The sequence below is a fragment of the Xiphophorus couchianus genome, chromosome 11 (genome assembly GCF_001444195.1).
Source record: "Xiphophorus couchianus chromosome 11, X_couchianus-1.0, whole genome shotgun sequence".
NCBI classification, from domain to species: domain Eukaryota; kingdom Metazoa; phylum Chordata; class Actinopteri; order Cyprinodontiformes; family Poeciliidae; genus Xiphophorus; species Xiphophorus couchianus.
Genome location: NC_040238.1, coordinates 25314564 through 25330309, shown reverse-complemented (window position 1 = coordinate 25330309; position 15746 = coordinate 25314564). Strand labels below are relative to the sequence as shown.

General features: G+C 38.9%; 1 protein-coding gene across 2 annotated transcripts in view; it reads right to left on the bottom strand.

Moving 5' to 3' along the window:
* cltca (clathrin, heavy chain a (Hc)) overlaps positions 1-15746 on the bottom strand; it is a 29960-nt gene that overhangs the window by 6599 nt on the left and 7615 nt on the right. Inside the window, exons 2-21 of one of the 2 annotated variants that reach the window (XM_028030707.1) lie at positions 13439-13646; positions 13062-13064; positions 9594-9862; positions 8444-8605; positions 8227-8340; positions 7926-8099; positions 5826-6023; positions 5516-5716; positions 5048-5200; positions 4823-4945; positions 3714-3851; positions 3469-3633; positions 3183-3363; positions 2719-2882; positions 2008-2133; positions 1787-1929; positions 1170-1404; positions 957-1079; positions 731-876; positions 48-231 (exon numbers count right to left, since the gene is read on the bottom strand). In XM_028030707.1, coding sequence (XP_027886508.1) covers positions 48-231; positions 731-876; positions 957-1079; positions 1170-1404; positions 1787-1929; positions 2008-2133; positions 2719-2882; positions 3183-3363; positions 3469-3633; positions 3714-3851; positions 4823-4945; positions 5048-5200; positions 5516-5716; positions 5826-6023; positions 7926-8099; positions 8227-8340; positions 8444-8605; positions 9594-9862; positions 13062-13064; positions 13439-13646 — 3210 coding nt within the window. The remainder of the gene's footprint in view (positions 1-47; positions 232-730; positions 877-956; positions 1080-1169; positions 1405-1786; positions 1930-2007; positions 2134-2718; positions 2883-3182; positions 3364-3468; positions 3634-3713; positions 3852-4822; positions 4946-5047; positions 5201-5515; positions 5717-5825; positions 6024-7925; positions 8100-8226; positions 8341-8443; positions 8606-9593; positions 9863-13061; positions 13065-13438; positions 13647-15746) is intronic. The other variant, XM_028030708.1, reaches the window with a different exon arrangement.

Here is a 15746-nt window from a genome sequence, read left to right as displayed (position 1 = left end):
CCTTTAGTTAATAAGGCAAACATTTATGCGATTTTAAGAGTACAGACCTGCACGGCTGAGGTGTTGACGTCAAACTTCTTAAAAATGGCGAACGCCTCCTCAAAAAGTTCATTGCTGATAGCGATGTTTGCGATATCAGGAGCGTCGTAGTTGTCCAGCCTGCTAATGTATTCCATCACACGCGTGTGGTCGGCTTTGATTGCGGTCAGGATCAGAAGGTTCTGCAGATTCCTGGAGAGAGAAAAAAAAACAAAAAGACGATTAGCACTTTTTTGGGTCAAGTAAATCTGAAAGCGGTGAAACCTGCATAAATGACCTCACCAACTCAAATTTAAGACTTTAAGACCACTATAAAGAAATTTAAGACTTTTAATTGTGAGAACTGCACAAAGTATAACAAATTGGTTCTAAACTTGCACAATGGACATAAAAATCTAGCTACCTATCAAGGGTGTATTAGCAGCTAGTTACTTGTAGCATCAAATGCCTAGAGTTATAAATAACCCAATAAAGACGTCAACTCAAACTTGCCTGACAGAAAAGTCCCGCGAGAAAAAAACAAACTACATAGGATATATGAGATTGAATAGTTTCACCATGACAAAATTTAGGGCCTGTGATTAATGTATTTGAGGCCAAATTGCATTTTATTTTAATTAATTTAAGACATTTTAAGGCCTTAATGAATTTATGACTTTTGGATAACAGTTGAGGTGAAGAACATCCCTACCTGTGTTCACTGAAGACGGAGTTGTCCAACACTATTTTCTCCAGCAGCTCAATGAGCTCATTGGGCAGGTCAGCAGTCATGAAGGCTTTGACGGTGACCGAAACCTCCTCAGGGTCCTGGGTTTCCGACAGAGCCGTCTGGACCACCTGAGGACAGAAACGGAGTCTGAGAGAAGCACCAGGAGAAGGTAGGAAGGAAGCTTTACTGTCAGGTGTTCAGACTCTACCTGGTCAATGAGTGGCCGTCTGTAGGGGTTGCTCTCCAGCAACACACTGGCCCACAGCTCAGCGTCTCTACGTCTCACTAGGTAGCGAGACAAGCTCTTGAACAAAGAGTTCTCATTGCAAACCTGACGGGAGAAAAGAAAATTCACATTTATGTCTGATGTAGAAAAAAAACGTGTGGATACAGGATAAGAATGAATGAAATGTATCCTCACATTGATGAGCTCCTGGTCGCACTGTCCCCGCTCATAGGCCACACACGCCAGGTGAGGGTCTCTCTTCTCGCAGTACTTTCCCACCACACGGCTGTCGTAGAACGGGTTTTCCCGCAGGAAGCGTTCCGGGTTGTTGTTGCTGTCGATGTAGATCTTTGCCAGAGCATTATGGGTAGCAGGTTCTTCACAGCCTTCATGGATGCGGGACTCCAGCCAGGGCAGCAGCAGCTTCAGTCTGGGACAAATAGAACAACATCAAGAGTGGAGCTGAAACGATTAATCTGATTAACCATGATGAATCAATTGAATTGGCAGCTAATTTAGTAATTGATTAATTATTAACTGGAGTTTACAGACTGAAAAAGCACTTCCATTAGGAAATAAAACCCAGTAAGATAAAATTGAGCCAAAATAGCACAAAAAATATATACATTTTTCATTAAAGATAAACACCTTTGTTTGTACATATGTTCTACCCAAAACTCAAGTGCAATAGTTTTTGCTTTACATAGTTAAAAATAAGGAAAAATGAACCACTTCTAATAACTTCATGGAATCCCTTTAACCATCTTCAGAGTTGAGTAAAGAAAGCTAATGTGTGTGCATTGTTAGAGCACCTGTTCCTCTTCTCCACCTCTGCAACCAGTTCATCCGTGGAGAACTGTCCTCTGACGACCAGGATCAGACTCTTGATGACGTCCTCAGAGCAGTCCACATCCAGGAGGCCTCCGACGACAACTGGGAGACGGCTGGGATTCACCTGCCACACAAATCCCACAGTAAGTATCTCAAACAAGGATTGTGGCTGCTGGTAAAATGTCACTGCCGTGGTTCTCACCTTCTGGACATAAATCTCGATGTATTTCTGCAAGTTGTTTCTGTACAGGTAGAGGACAAGATCGTGGACAAAATCAAACCGGTCACAGACGATGATGAGCGGCAGCTGGTCAGTTAGTTTGGCTTCCTGTGTGTCACAAATTGAAAGGGGAGATATTAGTAAAATGTAACATGCATAACAACTTCTATAACTCCATCTACTCCAACCTGATAGCACAGGGTTTATCCTTTACTGCTATTTTTGCTTCAAACATGTTAGATATCAAAAACTCAAAAGCACAGGTTGCTAGCTAGCTACGAGCGACTGCAATTGCAGCACAACCAACTGACTAGCACTACATGACCTATACTGCATTCATAGTGTATGGACTGTGGTGTATACAAATATACGCCTCCATACAAAGGCAGGTTTCATTTCCATGTTTCAAGAGAAGAGGGACAAGGAGAAAGGAAAACAAATCAGGATCCTGAGGTGGAGAAGGGTGAAGGGAAGGTTTACCTGATACATGTCCTGCCATTTCAAAGCAGAAAAGCAAAGCAAAGAAAGAAAATTCACCACCGTCAAGATTTAGAAGAGATACAAGCAAACTGCTTAGAGCCAGTTCGTTCACTCTGATCATTAACCTGTGGACCTTTAACGTGTGTGTGCAGGACTGTTGATACACAATTTTAAAAAAACGGATGCAAATAAAAAATGTTTTTAAAACGTCACCTTGAGGAAGTTCTTGACACGCTCCGGATCGTAGCAGTTGCTCTCTCTGCAGATCCTCTCCACCTCTTTAATTTGGCCGGTCTTGCAGGCAGCTTGGATGTACTTGAAGTGGACTTCGGCATCCTGACTGAAGTTCACAATAGAGCCCAGGAAGTAGAACAAGCCTGAGGGACAGAAAGGCAATTCAAGTCCATAAGCAACATCCATGACTTCAAACACTAAATACATCAGACACCAGCATAAAAATGAGCAACCATGATCTCATATGGTGTGACTGAGTCCATTGTCCTACTAATGCACTCACGCCAGGCAATTACAGTTGATTGAGGCAGGTTTTAAAGGTTTGAATAAAACTAATGCCAACTAAAATAAGATTTGAAAGTGAAAGAAATTGAACGTTTTACTAAGTGAATCATGGCGTACTGATGGCAACGGTACAGGATGCCATAAGCCTGGGTTCTCACCTTCGAAGCTCTTGAAGGACTCGAAGAGCTCAGTGAGAGACTGAGTGGAGAGCTGTTCGTGGTACTTGGAAGCCACCTGAACACAGATCTGCAGGTTCTGGCGGATGTTAGCTGAGAGCATGGCCCTGAGGCACTCCATTGAATCTTCCACCGACAGCGAACCGAAGAAGTTCACCAGCCACTGGAGTAGAAGAACATTTGTTCGGTTTGTTCATACAAAAAGATAAAGCCTCCCCCACCCAAAAAAAATAAACAAACAGTTGTTCTGACAAAGAAAGGATTCTACCTCAGGGTTGAGGAGATGTGTGTGCACCACAGCACGCTTGATATCATACAGGTCTGTGTAGTGCTCCAAAGCCCTTTGAAGAAGACCAGCCTTCTCACACAGCTGGGCGATGTGAGCGCGGTCATAGTGTGTGAACATCTGGTTACCAAGGATAGCATCAGCAACCTACAGGCACAACAGAAACATTAGAACAAACATTTTTTTGTACGGTGTCTACCATTTTTTGACAATGAACACCGGTCCACCTGTGGGGCGTGCATGAGGTTCATCTCCAACAGGCGAGTCTGCAGTGGCCCTTCTGACGGTCTGTTGTTCTTTAAAGCGTCGAGGAGGAAAGAGGTGCACTGCTGGATCAGGTTGTACTCCATGAAAACGTCCACAATCTGAGCAGATACAGACACACAAGGTGAGTTCTTTAAAAAAAAATGCGGATGGATAAAAATCTGCAACCACCACTAATTATACAAGGTAATAATGCATTTTTATCCATTTAAAAGTGTAAACATTGAAAACTTTTCAAAAGAGATTGTAAAGTACAGTACGCCTCTGGGTTTAGTAGGACAAATTGCTGGAAGTCCTTTGAAATGAGACAAAATACAAGAAATAATAAAAAAAAAATAAAAAAAACACCTTTCAACTTTCACCAAGTTTTAAATGCATCCCAACCTCAGCCACTAAACTCTTCACTGCAAGAGGACCAACTTCAGTGAACATTCCTATTGCATTTCCAACAAGAAATCTTAAAAAAACAAAAAACAAACAAGCACATTCCCTTCACATTTTATGAAAATATTTGTTGAATGAACTCTGTTCATTTTTTTCCATGACAGTATCGGAGCCAATTTCAGAACTTTTCATATCTTACCAAGCAATGAGATTCAGAAAGAATTGAAAAAAAAACCCAGAAAAAAATCCTGCTCAGCATAAAGGACTTTAAAGAAAAAAAAATAAATGAAGACAAAAATTGTTTAACCAAGATTTAGAAAAAAAATTATTGTGTTCATCAGAAAAATATTTTTGCATGCGAGTCCATAGAATATGTAGACAAACGTATACTATAACTGGATGTAAAAGACTGTAAAGTGTCCATGACTAAGTTATTTCTAAACTCTTCATCTGCCTGTACAGCACTTTAGGAAACACAGGATGCTCTGTCAGCAGTTTGTGTTTATGTTGCAGAGATTCTGCAGACGTTGGAAGTAAAGGAAGTAGTGCATTTCCTTTATACTACAAGATAGCTGAATTCCACTGCTGTATCCTGCACCATTACTCGATTACGTGGTACACACTACTTCAAAGTCAAGTTAGGATTAATTATGTTCATGTGCAAATGGCAAAACTAGTTCCTTCTGACCTGTGTGATGTCTGCTAATGGCTCTTCATCCTGGACCAGCATCTGTGCAAACTGCAGGCCTTGCTCTGGGTTTATGCGCATCACGTTCCTGAGCAGGAAGATCCAGTCTGGGGTGTAGCCCACCTTCAAAAAGAAATACTCATCAAATCAAACCTTAAATGCAATGAGAATAAAACCTTATTTTGATCTGTCAGGTTTAGTTAGAATCTAAAGTAGATTTCGTACCTTCTTGGCATACAGGACAATTTTGGGGAACTGACCAGTCTCTGCAAAGCACTGAATGACCTTGTTGGGGACATTCGCCCGCAGATACACGCTGAGGGCTAAGGTCGGATCCACCGCCTTCACCAGATCGCCCAGTTCCTCTGAACACTCCAACTGAAATGAGCAGTGACATACGAAGTTAGATTGGATTTCTATAAAACATTGTAATGCAAGGGAAGAAATCTAGAGAATTATAAAACCATTAAGATATTACATTTAAAGATAAACCATTTCACTCCCAAAGCAGTCAGTTATTTACTGTTGAGGAATCCAAGATGGAGCCTCAGTTTTAAAGTGCATGAATTCCTTGAATATCAGATGATCTCATGCATTCATAAACAAGCTAGCCGTTTGTGTAAACAAAGCAAGTCAGGAAGTGGCAGGAAACGCCTGTGTGTGAGAGCAGGCTGAGCAAAACGCTTCAAGTACCTTGTCTTCCTTCAGCCACTTCTCCAGAAGCTGCTTTCGTCCCTGCTGGAGGACGGGTCTGCAAAGCTCCAGGGACTCAAACTTGTTGAGCTGGCCCTGATCCAACAGGATACCAAAGTACTGCAGCAACGGAGAGGTCTGGCCCGGCTGAGTGGGAACGCTCTGGAAGCGGCGGATGGTGTCCGGTGTGCGAAGTATTCCCTGAAAGAGGACAAATAATGGAATCAGAAGGGAACTGAAGATGAAAACAATGGGCTAGCACAAGAAACGCTGGAATAATTACAGCCAAATTTAAAAAAATAAAAAATACCTTTGGTGCATTAGCAGCAACTTTGGCAGCTTCAGAGTAGTTGCCAGCAGCAAACAGATTGTTGAACTTGCGTGCAAAGAGCTCTTCAGCTCCAGCCAGGTTGTTGCGGACAGCCAGGCGGAGGGCGAGATCTGGATTCTGCAGCACATTGTTGATGTATGGAATGATGTTTTCTTCTTCCACACAGACAGACAGCACCTGGGTCAGAAGACTTTTTTAAGTCCATTGAAATACAGAACTAAAAAAGGAAAACTGATTTGGAGTTTTCAGGAGTGATTAGTATAGGTCATATCTATACCATAAAGAAAACCAAAAATGAAACTTCAGACAAAAAAAAAAAGAAAAAAAAAAGAAAAAAGTGAAATGTGAATAACTTTGTTTAGCTTAAAACGGCAGTTTCCTTCCCTCTGTAAGCTGTGCTGTAAATCATCACCAGGAAAAATTAGCTGATCTAAATTGGTTTTTTTGGGGAGTGACCAGGCAACTGAAAGAAAAGATCAAATTAAAGGAGCAGGAACAACAGGGTTGAAGGGATGGTAGAGGAGCTAATGCATGTATGGGAACAGTCAGACATGAAGTACTCCACTGTTTAAGTATTTTACTGATCAGATGTATAAAGGGAAAAAATACAGATACTAGAGAGCACATACACAGCAGAGCAGCAAGTATCAAATGAAACATGAGCAGTAGTATCAAGTGCACAAGACGTTCACTGACACAGATAGTAAAGCAGAAATATGCTGAAAGCAAAGAGGGGGAAGAAAAACGACCGAGATTCTGGTGTGGAAAATCAATAAGAAGGCTGAGGGAAAGGCTGAGGGCACTCAATGCTGAACATTAATATGAAGCTTATTCATGATTTCAAATGTTCTTTCACTTCCAAAATGGCACACTACTGACTGCATTTCATCACAATTTTTTCCCCACATGATTTTATAACTATCTGGGATCCATCTGGGTTTCTGCTTCTTAAATTACTGATTTTCTCTTAGGGGCAGATCTCAAAAACACTAGTTACTCCTAAGCTGGCTAAAAATTTAGAACTCTGTCAAATACAGGAAGAAAAACAGTAATAAAGATTTCCAACTTCAATTGGCAAAACAATTTCTTAATCTATTATTCATTCTTTTCCCAGCAGTACTAACAAATCTTTGACTTAATGCATAAAATACAAGAGCATGGGGAATGAATAAGACACTTGAATGTAAAGAAGTGTTTTATACATTGAATGTAGCACTGCAGTGTTGCATTAAAGCACAGGTGTCAAACGCCAGTCCTCAAGGGCCGCTGTCCTGCAGTTTCTAGATGTGCCACAGGTACAAAACATTGGAATGAAATGGCTTAATCACATCCTCCTTGTGTAGATAAGTTCTCCAAAGCCTTGCTAATGACCCAATTATTCTATTCATGTGTGGTGCAGCAGAGGCACATCTAAATGTCGCAGGACTGTGGCCCTTGAGGACTGGAGTTTGACACCCCTGCATTAAAGATATCAGATTACCAGATTTTGTTGCTAAGCTAACCAATGCATCTGTTAGCACTAGAGGCCAAAGCAGTGGCCTATTTCTTATCAGATCACTGCCTCCGTACATGTCCACGTGACTCAAGCGCACACACACAGATACATGACTGCCCCTACATGCAGGCATGTCTGCCACAACTCAGATCAACTTTCCTCCCTCCACTCAATTATTCATGTGGTGTGTGGCCTGAATGGAACATTATTAATCAGCTGGCTGGATCCAGTTCTCCTCGCTGGTTCTGCTTTACACACACGGCAACATCCAACCCTCTGCACTCCCTGTGTGTGTGAGAAACACTAGCTCATGGATTATTTAGAGCGCCTCCTGGCAGAGTCTGAGCTTGCCTCGTGATGACAAACAAAGCAGGAGCTTCTTTCAGAGGTCCATGTCACAACACGACGTTTGAAACATTCGTTTACGTCGCCGCAAATTAAACGAAAGGTGTACGATATATTTTTTGATGGATTGTAATGAACAGTAGGTAGTCATCAGCAGAAATATACAGTCACAATAATATGACTGAGCATCCATGTTCTGGGTCAACATCAATGCAACAGTCACTGGTGGGTAAGTTCACCTGTCCCTTTCGGTTGACCCCAATAATGCCTGAGGTGGCATCATGTGGCGCCGTGACAAAGATGGTCTCCCCACTGATGCGGTTCATGTAGATGCAGGTTCCAGTCTCCAGGTCGTACAGGTGGATGTAGCCATATTTGGTAATGAGGAAAACCACATTGTGCTTTGCACTTATCTGCAAAAGAAAGCAAAATTAAACCATTTCCCTTCCAATGAAACAAAAAACGGCAACAAAAAAAGAATTTATACCAGAAACTGGCATGTCAAGTAATGCTTGTTTTGCTGTTCTTAATGAAACAAACCTGCATGGCCACAGGAAAGTCATTCTGTGCTTCAGGAGGAAAGAAGACATCCACTGCTTTCTTTGGAAATGGCTGATTACCAGTTGGTGGGGTTCCCACCTCAATAATGTGCAGCTAGGACAAGCGGGGAAAGAAAAAAAAAAAAAGAACTTGATTAAATTTATTGGTTCATTGATTCTTTTCCTCCCACATACAACTAGAATGAGTAAATGATCACCTTTCCTCCAGCCTGGCCCCTCACAGCAAAGCAGAACAAAGTTGACTCTTCTGCGTTTCCTTCAATCTTGAACTGGGCGAAGCTGGCAGCATGGCCTTCAATGGGCTGAGAAACCTTTCTTTCAACGGAGTAGAGCTGCATGGCTCCCACCACTCTGTTTTGCTGCAAAACAAAATAATATATACACATAAGCATGAGTGTAATCACAAACACACATTTGTAAACATCTACTAATATGATCAACAGTAAAAAAGAAAATTCGTGGACATTTCAGATATTTCTAAATGTTATTTTTTGCGCATATTGTGCAAATGTCAAACAGGGCAAGGCTGAGTGTTTGCAGGGATTTTCTCTTCAGATCACAACTTGAATTCAATTGAGCAATTTTTGTGCCTTTAACATCCATTCAAATGCATTTTGACTGGAGATGCACTAATCAGATGTTAATATCTGTATCAGTCCCAATATTGGGGGGAAAAATAAATAAATTCTAGATTGGATTGGATTGTGACAATGTGCCTGAGCCACAAGGTTCAGTCTCATTCTATGCTTTGTGCTCCAAGTAATGTCATACCATGTTATTTTACATTATATTTAGAAATTCTAATAGCATTTTCTGAATCACTTGATTCAGAAAGTGCTTTAGAAAGTGTTGCTGACTACACTGTCAGTTTATTTTACATTTTCCGTTATACTATAAAATTGAACAGACTGAACACATCAAACTGACTGAACTGTGTTGTTTTCACCTGTTTGACCAAGCTTGTGAAGCTACTGGTGTATTTAAGTGTTCTGTGCTGGCACAGAGTTTTTACATAAATTTGTAAATCAGTACATTTATGTCTGTTCAAAAAAGTGCTTTTAGTCACTTCAGAACTGTTTTCTGTATTGGATTGGTATCGGCTGATAAACCTCATGTTGACATTGGAAGTGAAAAAAGTGGATCAGTGCATCCATAATTTTGAGTAAAGCTCTTTTGTAAGTTTATTAGTATTTCTGTAAATCTACCAAATTGCATATATGGGAGGAAGATTTAAAAAATTGTTTGACTATTCTAAAATACTGCCAAGTTTTGTTATTGCCAGGATTAACCAATACCCCCTCCACCCAAAAAGAAGAAGAAAAAAAAAACAAAACCCTGTTACATTACCTGAGCTGAGATACCAATGAGAAGGAGCCATTTCTGCTTGGCGTCGGTGCGGTAGTTGATGATCTGGCAGCCTGCCAGGCTGGAGTGGCGATCAAAAACTTTGACAGGCTGAGAGTCGCCCTCCATGCTCCAGTGGTAAACAGCGGTGTCAGTCACAAGAGCAACCGTGTTCAGAGAGATCCACTTCCAGAAAGTCACGTCGTCTGTCATGGTGTGTGCTTTCATCTTGCTCTTCATCTCAATGTTAAAGATCTGAAGGGTTTTGGCCGCTATGAAGAAGAGGATAAAAGCAGGAGCCAGGCCCAAAGAGAACATTAGAGTTTCTGATGCATTTCCATCATCATTCCACACACACACACACGTTGGATTTATTGCAAAAGAAACACCAAATTTAAATTAAAGTATCATTGAGTAAGGATGGCAGGAGTGATAGACAGGGGGATACCAAACATGCTGCAGTAGGAAGCTACCTAATCAAGCAAGAGGAGCATTGAAAAATAGAGGAAATTGGGGAGGAGAAAAAAAACATTTGACTTCCAAAGAAGCTATACCAATAGTAAATATGCAAACCAAATTTATACTTAAAGAAAATGCATGCTCCAATTCTAAGAAATGTCTACAAGATGTCTGAGAAAAAATATATATTTGTAACCAAAATTTGCCAAATTTTATACTTATTTTCAAAAGATTAAAGATGCACTGTTGATTGACAAAGTTCTGATATTAAGAAATAAGAAAAACAAATATTCAATAAACTGGCCAGAAGTGTGACTCATTCTCAGTAACTAAATTGTGATTATGTCAAAAAAGCCATCAAGAAAAATACGCAACAGCAGAACAACAAGAGAAAGACGCTTTTTTTAAAAAGGTGTACAAGTTTTGTACCTTTAGTCAAGACAAAAGAACCTAACAACGACGAGTTATTCTTATGAAACTGTGTGAACTAGACATTAAAATATTATATACAAAAGGTTCACTCACCTGCATTCTGTGTGTTATATTAGTTGGGATTAATTTAGTGAGCTTAAGCTTCATTTTTAAAAAAGCAGTGTGATATTTGTTTGCTTATTAAATACTCAAATGCATTTTCACAGCCATCGAGATTACTTCGTCATCACAAAGCCATAAAATCAGAGTACAATAAGCATTCTGTTGAATGGACCGCTTGATTAGGCAGCCGCATTTTAGAGAGCAAGCATTAATGGGGTCTTAAGGAGTAGTTGCACCTGTGCACAGGCATTGTGTTAATCCGTCAAGTGTAGTTAAATGAACAGGTTAGGGCTCACACCGCAAAATGATACACTGAAGAGAAGGCAGACGGAAAGAAAGAAGGGCCTTTACTAGACCGACACTAGAATGTATAATCAGCAAGGGGCTTAGAAACTGATCTAAGCCCCTACATGTACTGCATGTATTGTTTAGTATTAATTTCATTCTCCCCTTATATTTCAGTAAACTTCACATAATGTATCAGAGTCCTCCCTCTAAATGGTACACAATGGTTTGACTTTTTTTTTTTTTACTACACGACAAAGGTAATTTGTTTTATCTATTGTAAATTTGAAAATGTCAGGGTAGGGTATGTGCATGAAATTATACAAATAAATTACTTTCAACACATTTCAGTTTGTTAAGAGACAAATAAGCCAAGTAAGGATGTTAAATATGACTTTTCCCTACACACCTAGACTACCCAACCTTTCCGTAGAAAGTATTTGGATTCGTTTCCTTTATGATGACTTCTTTAAGCAAACTACTGAAATCCCTGTTATAAAGACAAACTACTATGGGAACTGGTAATGAATACTATCGCAGAAACATTCAGATTTGAATCGTCTTAACATAATTTGCCAGTTTATGAAGCAGAGCTCTCATGTTTTGCCGAGAAGGCTGGATGTCTGAGCTAAATGTTAACAAGGCCCCACTGCTTTCCTGTGTTGTGCTCTGTAGTTTTGACAGTTAATTTTTTATAACATAACTCGAATTAGTACTACAAGTCATGGAATAAATTAACTAGAAAAGCATTCATCAATTTAAAAAAAAAAAAAGATTAAATAAAAGTCCTAAAATTTAGGACCTACTATTGAAATTCTAAGTGTATATAAGCATATAAGGCCAGAAATTGAAACCAGAATTCAAGGTTTCCCCCAGAAATGGTGTTTGGATGCTAAGCAGTCATTCATCCAGCGCCCTGTTGTGTTTGAGTTTTAAAAACAAAAAAAAACGTTTAAAGTAGACGGGAAATTTGAAAATATCACTTGATAATTATGTGTTATTGAAAGATTGGATGAATAAAACCTGTACACCAACTGTAAAGCCTTAAAAAATGCAAACATTTTAAAAAGACTTTAAAATAAAATAAGTAATGCTTAGGTTGGTGGGGGCACAAGTAAAGCCTGGTGGTCCACCAGTCTTATGATGCACAGGAGGAAAACCTGGAATTAAGGACTTTAATTCTATTCTTTAAAAAATGTCAAATCCTCTTCATTTTTATCTTGAAAACCTTATACTTTACCACAACAACTTCCATATTAAACCCTAATTACAATAAGAAATGCAGTATTTGGGCTTGTCCAGGCTGATATTAATTTCTAGGTTTTTTTGTGGTCCGTTCTCTTAAGTCAGATTTAGATTTATTTTTCCACCTCTAAATAATATTTTTTTTTAAGTTCTTAATCCTTAGGCCTATTTAGTGTCTACACAACGCTTAACACCACAAATAAAACTACAAATCAGTATTTTTTGGCTTGCATATTGCGATTTAAATCGCTTGATAAAGAAAAAGTCTAGATCTAAACAGAATAAAAAACATTTTTTTTAAATAAATTGAATTATTTATTTTAAAAAATGGGATAGCAGTTATGGGACAGCTTCACTGATCATAACTGCTAACAAAAAAACTTAGCAAGATATGGCAGTCCAAGAGAAGTATATAACATCTCTGTTCTTCAACTTAAAAACAAATTTGAGTCACCAATATTAGAAAAATTATAAAACAAATATACAAAAACATCTGAACTCGGTTAAAAAAAAAACAACCATACATTAAGCACAGCTGGAAGACGAGTGAAAACAAGTATGTGTCATTTCAATTTCAGATGGATAAGCACGCAGATTTCAAATGGAAACGTGGATTAAAATGAAATTATTCTTACCCATAATACCACATGAACATGTTCTAAATCATTTTGAATATAAAAATGATGGAATGCCAGCAAGCTGTAAGGCTGTGAAAGCTAAATCCTGTTTACAAATAAGTTTTACTGAAGGTGATAAAGACACAATGAGCAAACCTGGGTTAAAGGTTTAAAAATTGACAGAAATGTCCTCAATGGTATTTGTGCTTTAATATAAAAAAAAACAAAAACAATCAGAGTGAAATATTTTTAGATAAGTTTGGTTTGCTCAGAATTACTTGTCTTTAAACAGGATTTCCCTTCCACATTAAGTATTGAAATTTCAACTCACCGTCTGCAAACATAAGAAAGCAGTAAGAAAAAAATGAACATACAAAAAGACAAAACAAAAAAAGTCAAAGTAATCATAGCAGCTGGACAAAAACAATAAAAATATGCTATTTTAGTCTTCATGAGAAATGTTTAGTGTTTAAAAAAAACAATGGCCAATAAAATATATTTAATGACAGAAAACTAAAGTAGCTGCATGTGTACAGACCTTAATGAATAAACTGAACATGCTCTGAAAACGCAAAACCAATAACTTCACATTGAACATAAGTTTTAATGCAGTTTTTAAAAATAGCAACATTAGAAATCTATGCTTAAATTCTGGCAGAACACGTCTCTCTAAAGCAGCAGAAATCTGCATATTTACTAGCGTCGTACCTTTAAGTGCGATGACCTTGCTGGCGGGGTTCATGATGGCGCTGTCGGCTGAGATGGGTCTCCGGATCGGAGTATTGGGGTCGGCCATGTCAATGATCACAACCTGGGCCTGCTCCCCCACTTTCTCCCGGATGCAGATGAATTTGTCAGACTCCATGGTCAGGGTGCTGAAGCCGATGTTGGCTGGATTGATTCCCAAATTTTGGAGCTGGGGCAGAAAGGGAGACATGTCAGACTGAACAAAAATCTGCCACAGTGGGTTAGGAAATTTCTCTAGACAACTCAGCTCCACACTCAATGTGCTTCTGCGAAATATTACAGACGTTATGATCTGCGGCGTTTAAGTCACTATAATGGAAGACACGTTTTCTTGGAAAATCAAGAGAAAGTATAACTGAAGGCTTGAGTAAAACACATCAGGACTTTATTTTTGACTTCCTGATTCAGTGACATAATTTAGAGTAGATAACCAATCTATTGCCACGTTTTAAAAAACAGTTGCAACCATTTTAGTAGGTGCTTAGTATATTTTTCATTTAAAAACTTAAACCCTATTTTTATAGAAGATCAATAGATGCAAATAAAACTTTTAAATAAAAATATTTATTGCCTAAAAAATATAGCACTCCTTTAGTGAATTTGAACTAGGTAAAGTTAAAATTATGCCACCTGAGGAGTTTTGGGTAAAACATATTTAAAGACAATGGTGTTCTATTTGAAATGTAAAAATATATGTATATTGTACAGTTTTGGCTTAATTACTGCTCTTAAAAAAAGCTATTATTTTTAAGCAAAGTTCCTTTTTTGAGTCTGTACACACCAGTTAACGATTAGTCAATTAATAAATTAGCTGACAATTATTTCAATTAATTGTTTCAGCCCTAGTGTGCTTATTATATTGCAAAGCAAGTCCAAATCCTTGACGCCACTTTCTTGATCTTGGCTTTTAAAAAAATATATTATAATAAAAATATGAATGTGTTTGATAAGGATTTCTCTCTGTCTCACAAAAACACCAACACAGCAGTATCTGGGAAGCAGACCAGAACAGAAATATGTGCCCTAAATGATCCAACAAGTATGCCCAAAGGCTAATAGTTTAACATGTGGTTTGCGATTTTACTGTGAATATTGCAATGGCACTAGCTTTTGCAACCAACACATTTTCCCCTCTCATTGCAATGCTTTCCATTTTTCTATCTCTGTCGCTTCCATCACCATCGGATATGAACATCTGAACTGAGTCTTCATCGAACACACAAAAATATTGGGCAGGAAACTTTGAATTCAACTAACATCTTAAAAACTGCATTGCAAACAGTTCTTTCCCATTAAGGATGTTGCAATGTTAAGGACTAACATGAGAATGTTGCAACAAGTCTACTCTGCAGCCCTACGATGCACCACAAAACCATGCACAAGTTCAACCACTACACATGTTTTCTTCCTTTTCCAATGAACCGACTGTTGATGACATTGATATTATGATTTCAAATCGAGAGGAAATGAAACCACCAGAAAACACTTCCCATATAGCAGGTTGTTTTGTTGCAACTTCCTCTCGTTGAGCAACCAATGTGTAACACACCGCATTCGTACAACTTCTCCGAGTACCTAACTGATGTGTGTTTGGAAAGGAATTACAGGAATGGCTCATTCTTTGCAGCACTTAGGGAAAAAAGTATAATCTCTGGTTATAGTATTTATAAAGGCCACAGGAATCCTTTTTTTGGGGGGGGGGAGATTGCATTTCTGGGGCTGATTGCATTTAACTCCAATTTGCCAAGTTGAAATGGGTGTTTGTATTACATACAGTTGGCAAACTGCTATCATTGAAAGCTAATCAGCAGGCAGACACTTTTCCAGGAACTGCTCAACGAAATGGTGACGACGTTTATCAATGACGGGATACACCCTTCCCACAGCTCTGCCCCACCCACATTCTTTCAGAGTGTAACCTGGTTCTCTCTCAGTGACGCTGCAGTTCGGCAACTCACAGCGGTACAGGCAGATATAAACAGAAATATTCTGAAGTACAATTTTCCCTTCCCCTCTTTTTAAACTAAATGGACCATCTAGATGAAACGCAAGCAACACCAACGTGATCCAAGTCCAGACTGCTACAAAATAAATAAAAAAATTCTAGTTTTCTGCATTAAGTCCTTTTATTCACAAAGAGAAGCACTTGCAAAACAGGAAAGGCCAGGACGGTACCATCACAATGATTGGAAAAATAATGCAAAGATGGGAAACTGACAAGAAGACCACTGTTTAGTCTACTGGACTGGCTTCCTACAAAAACATTTGG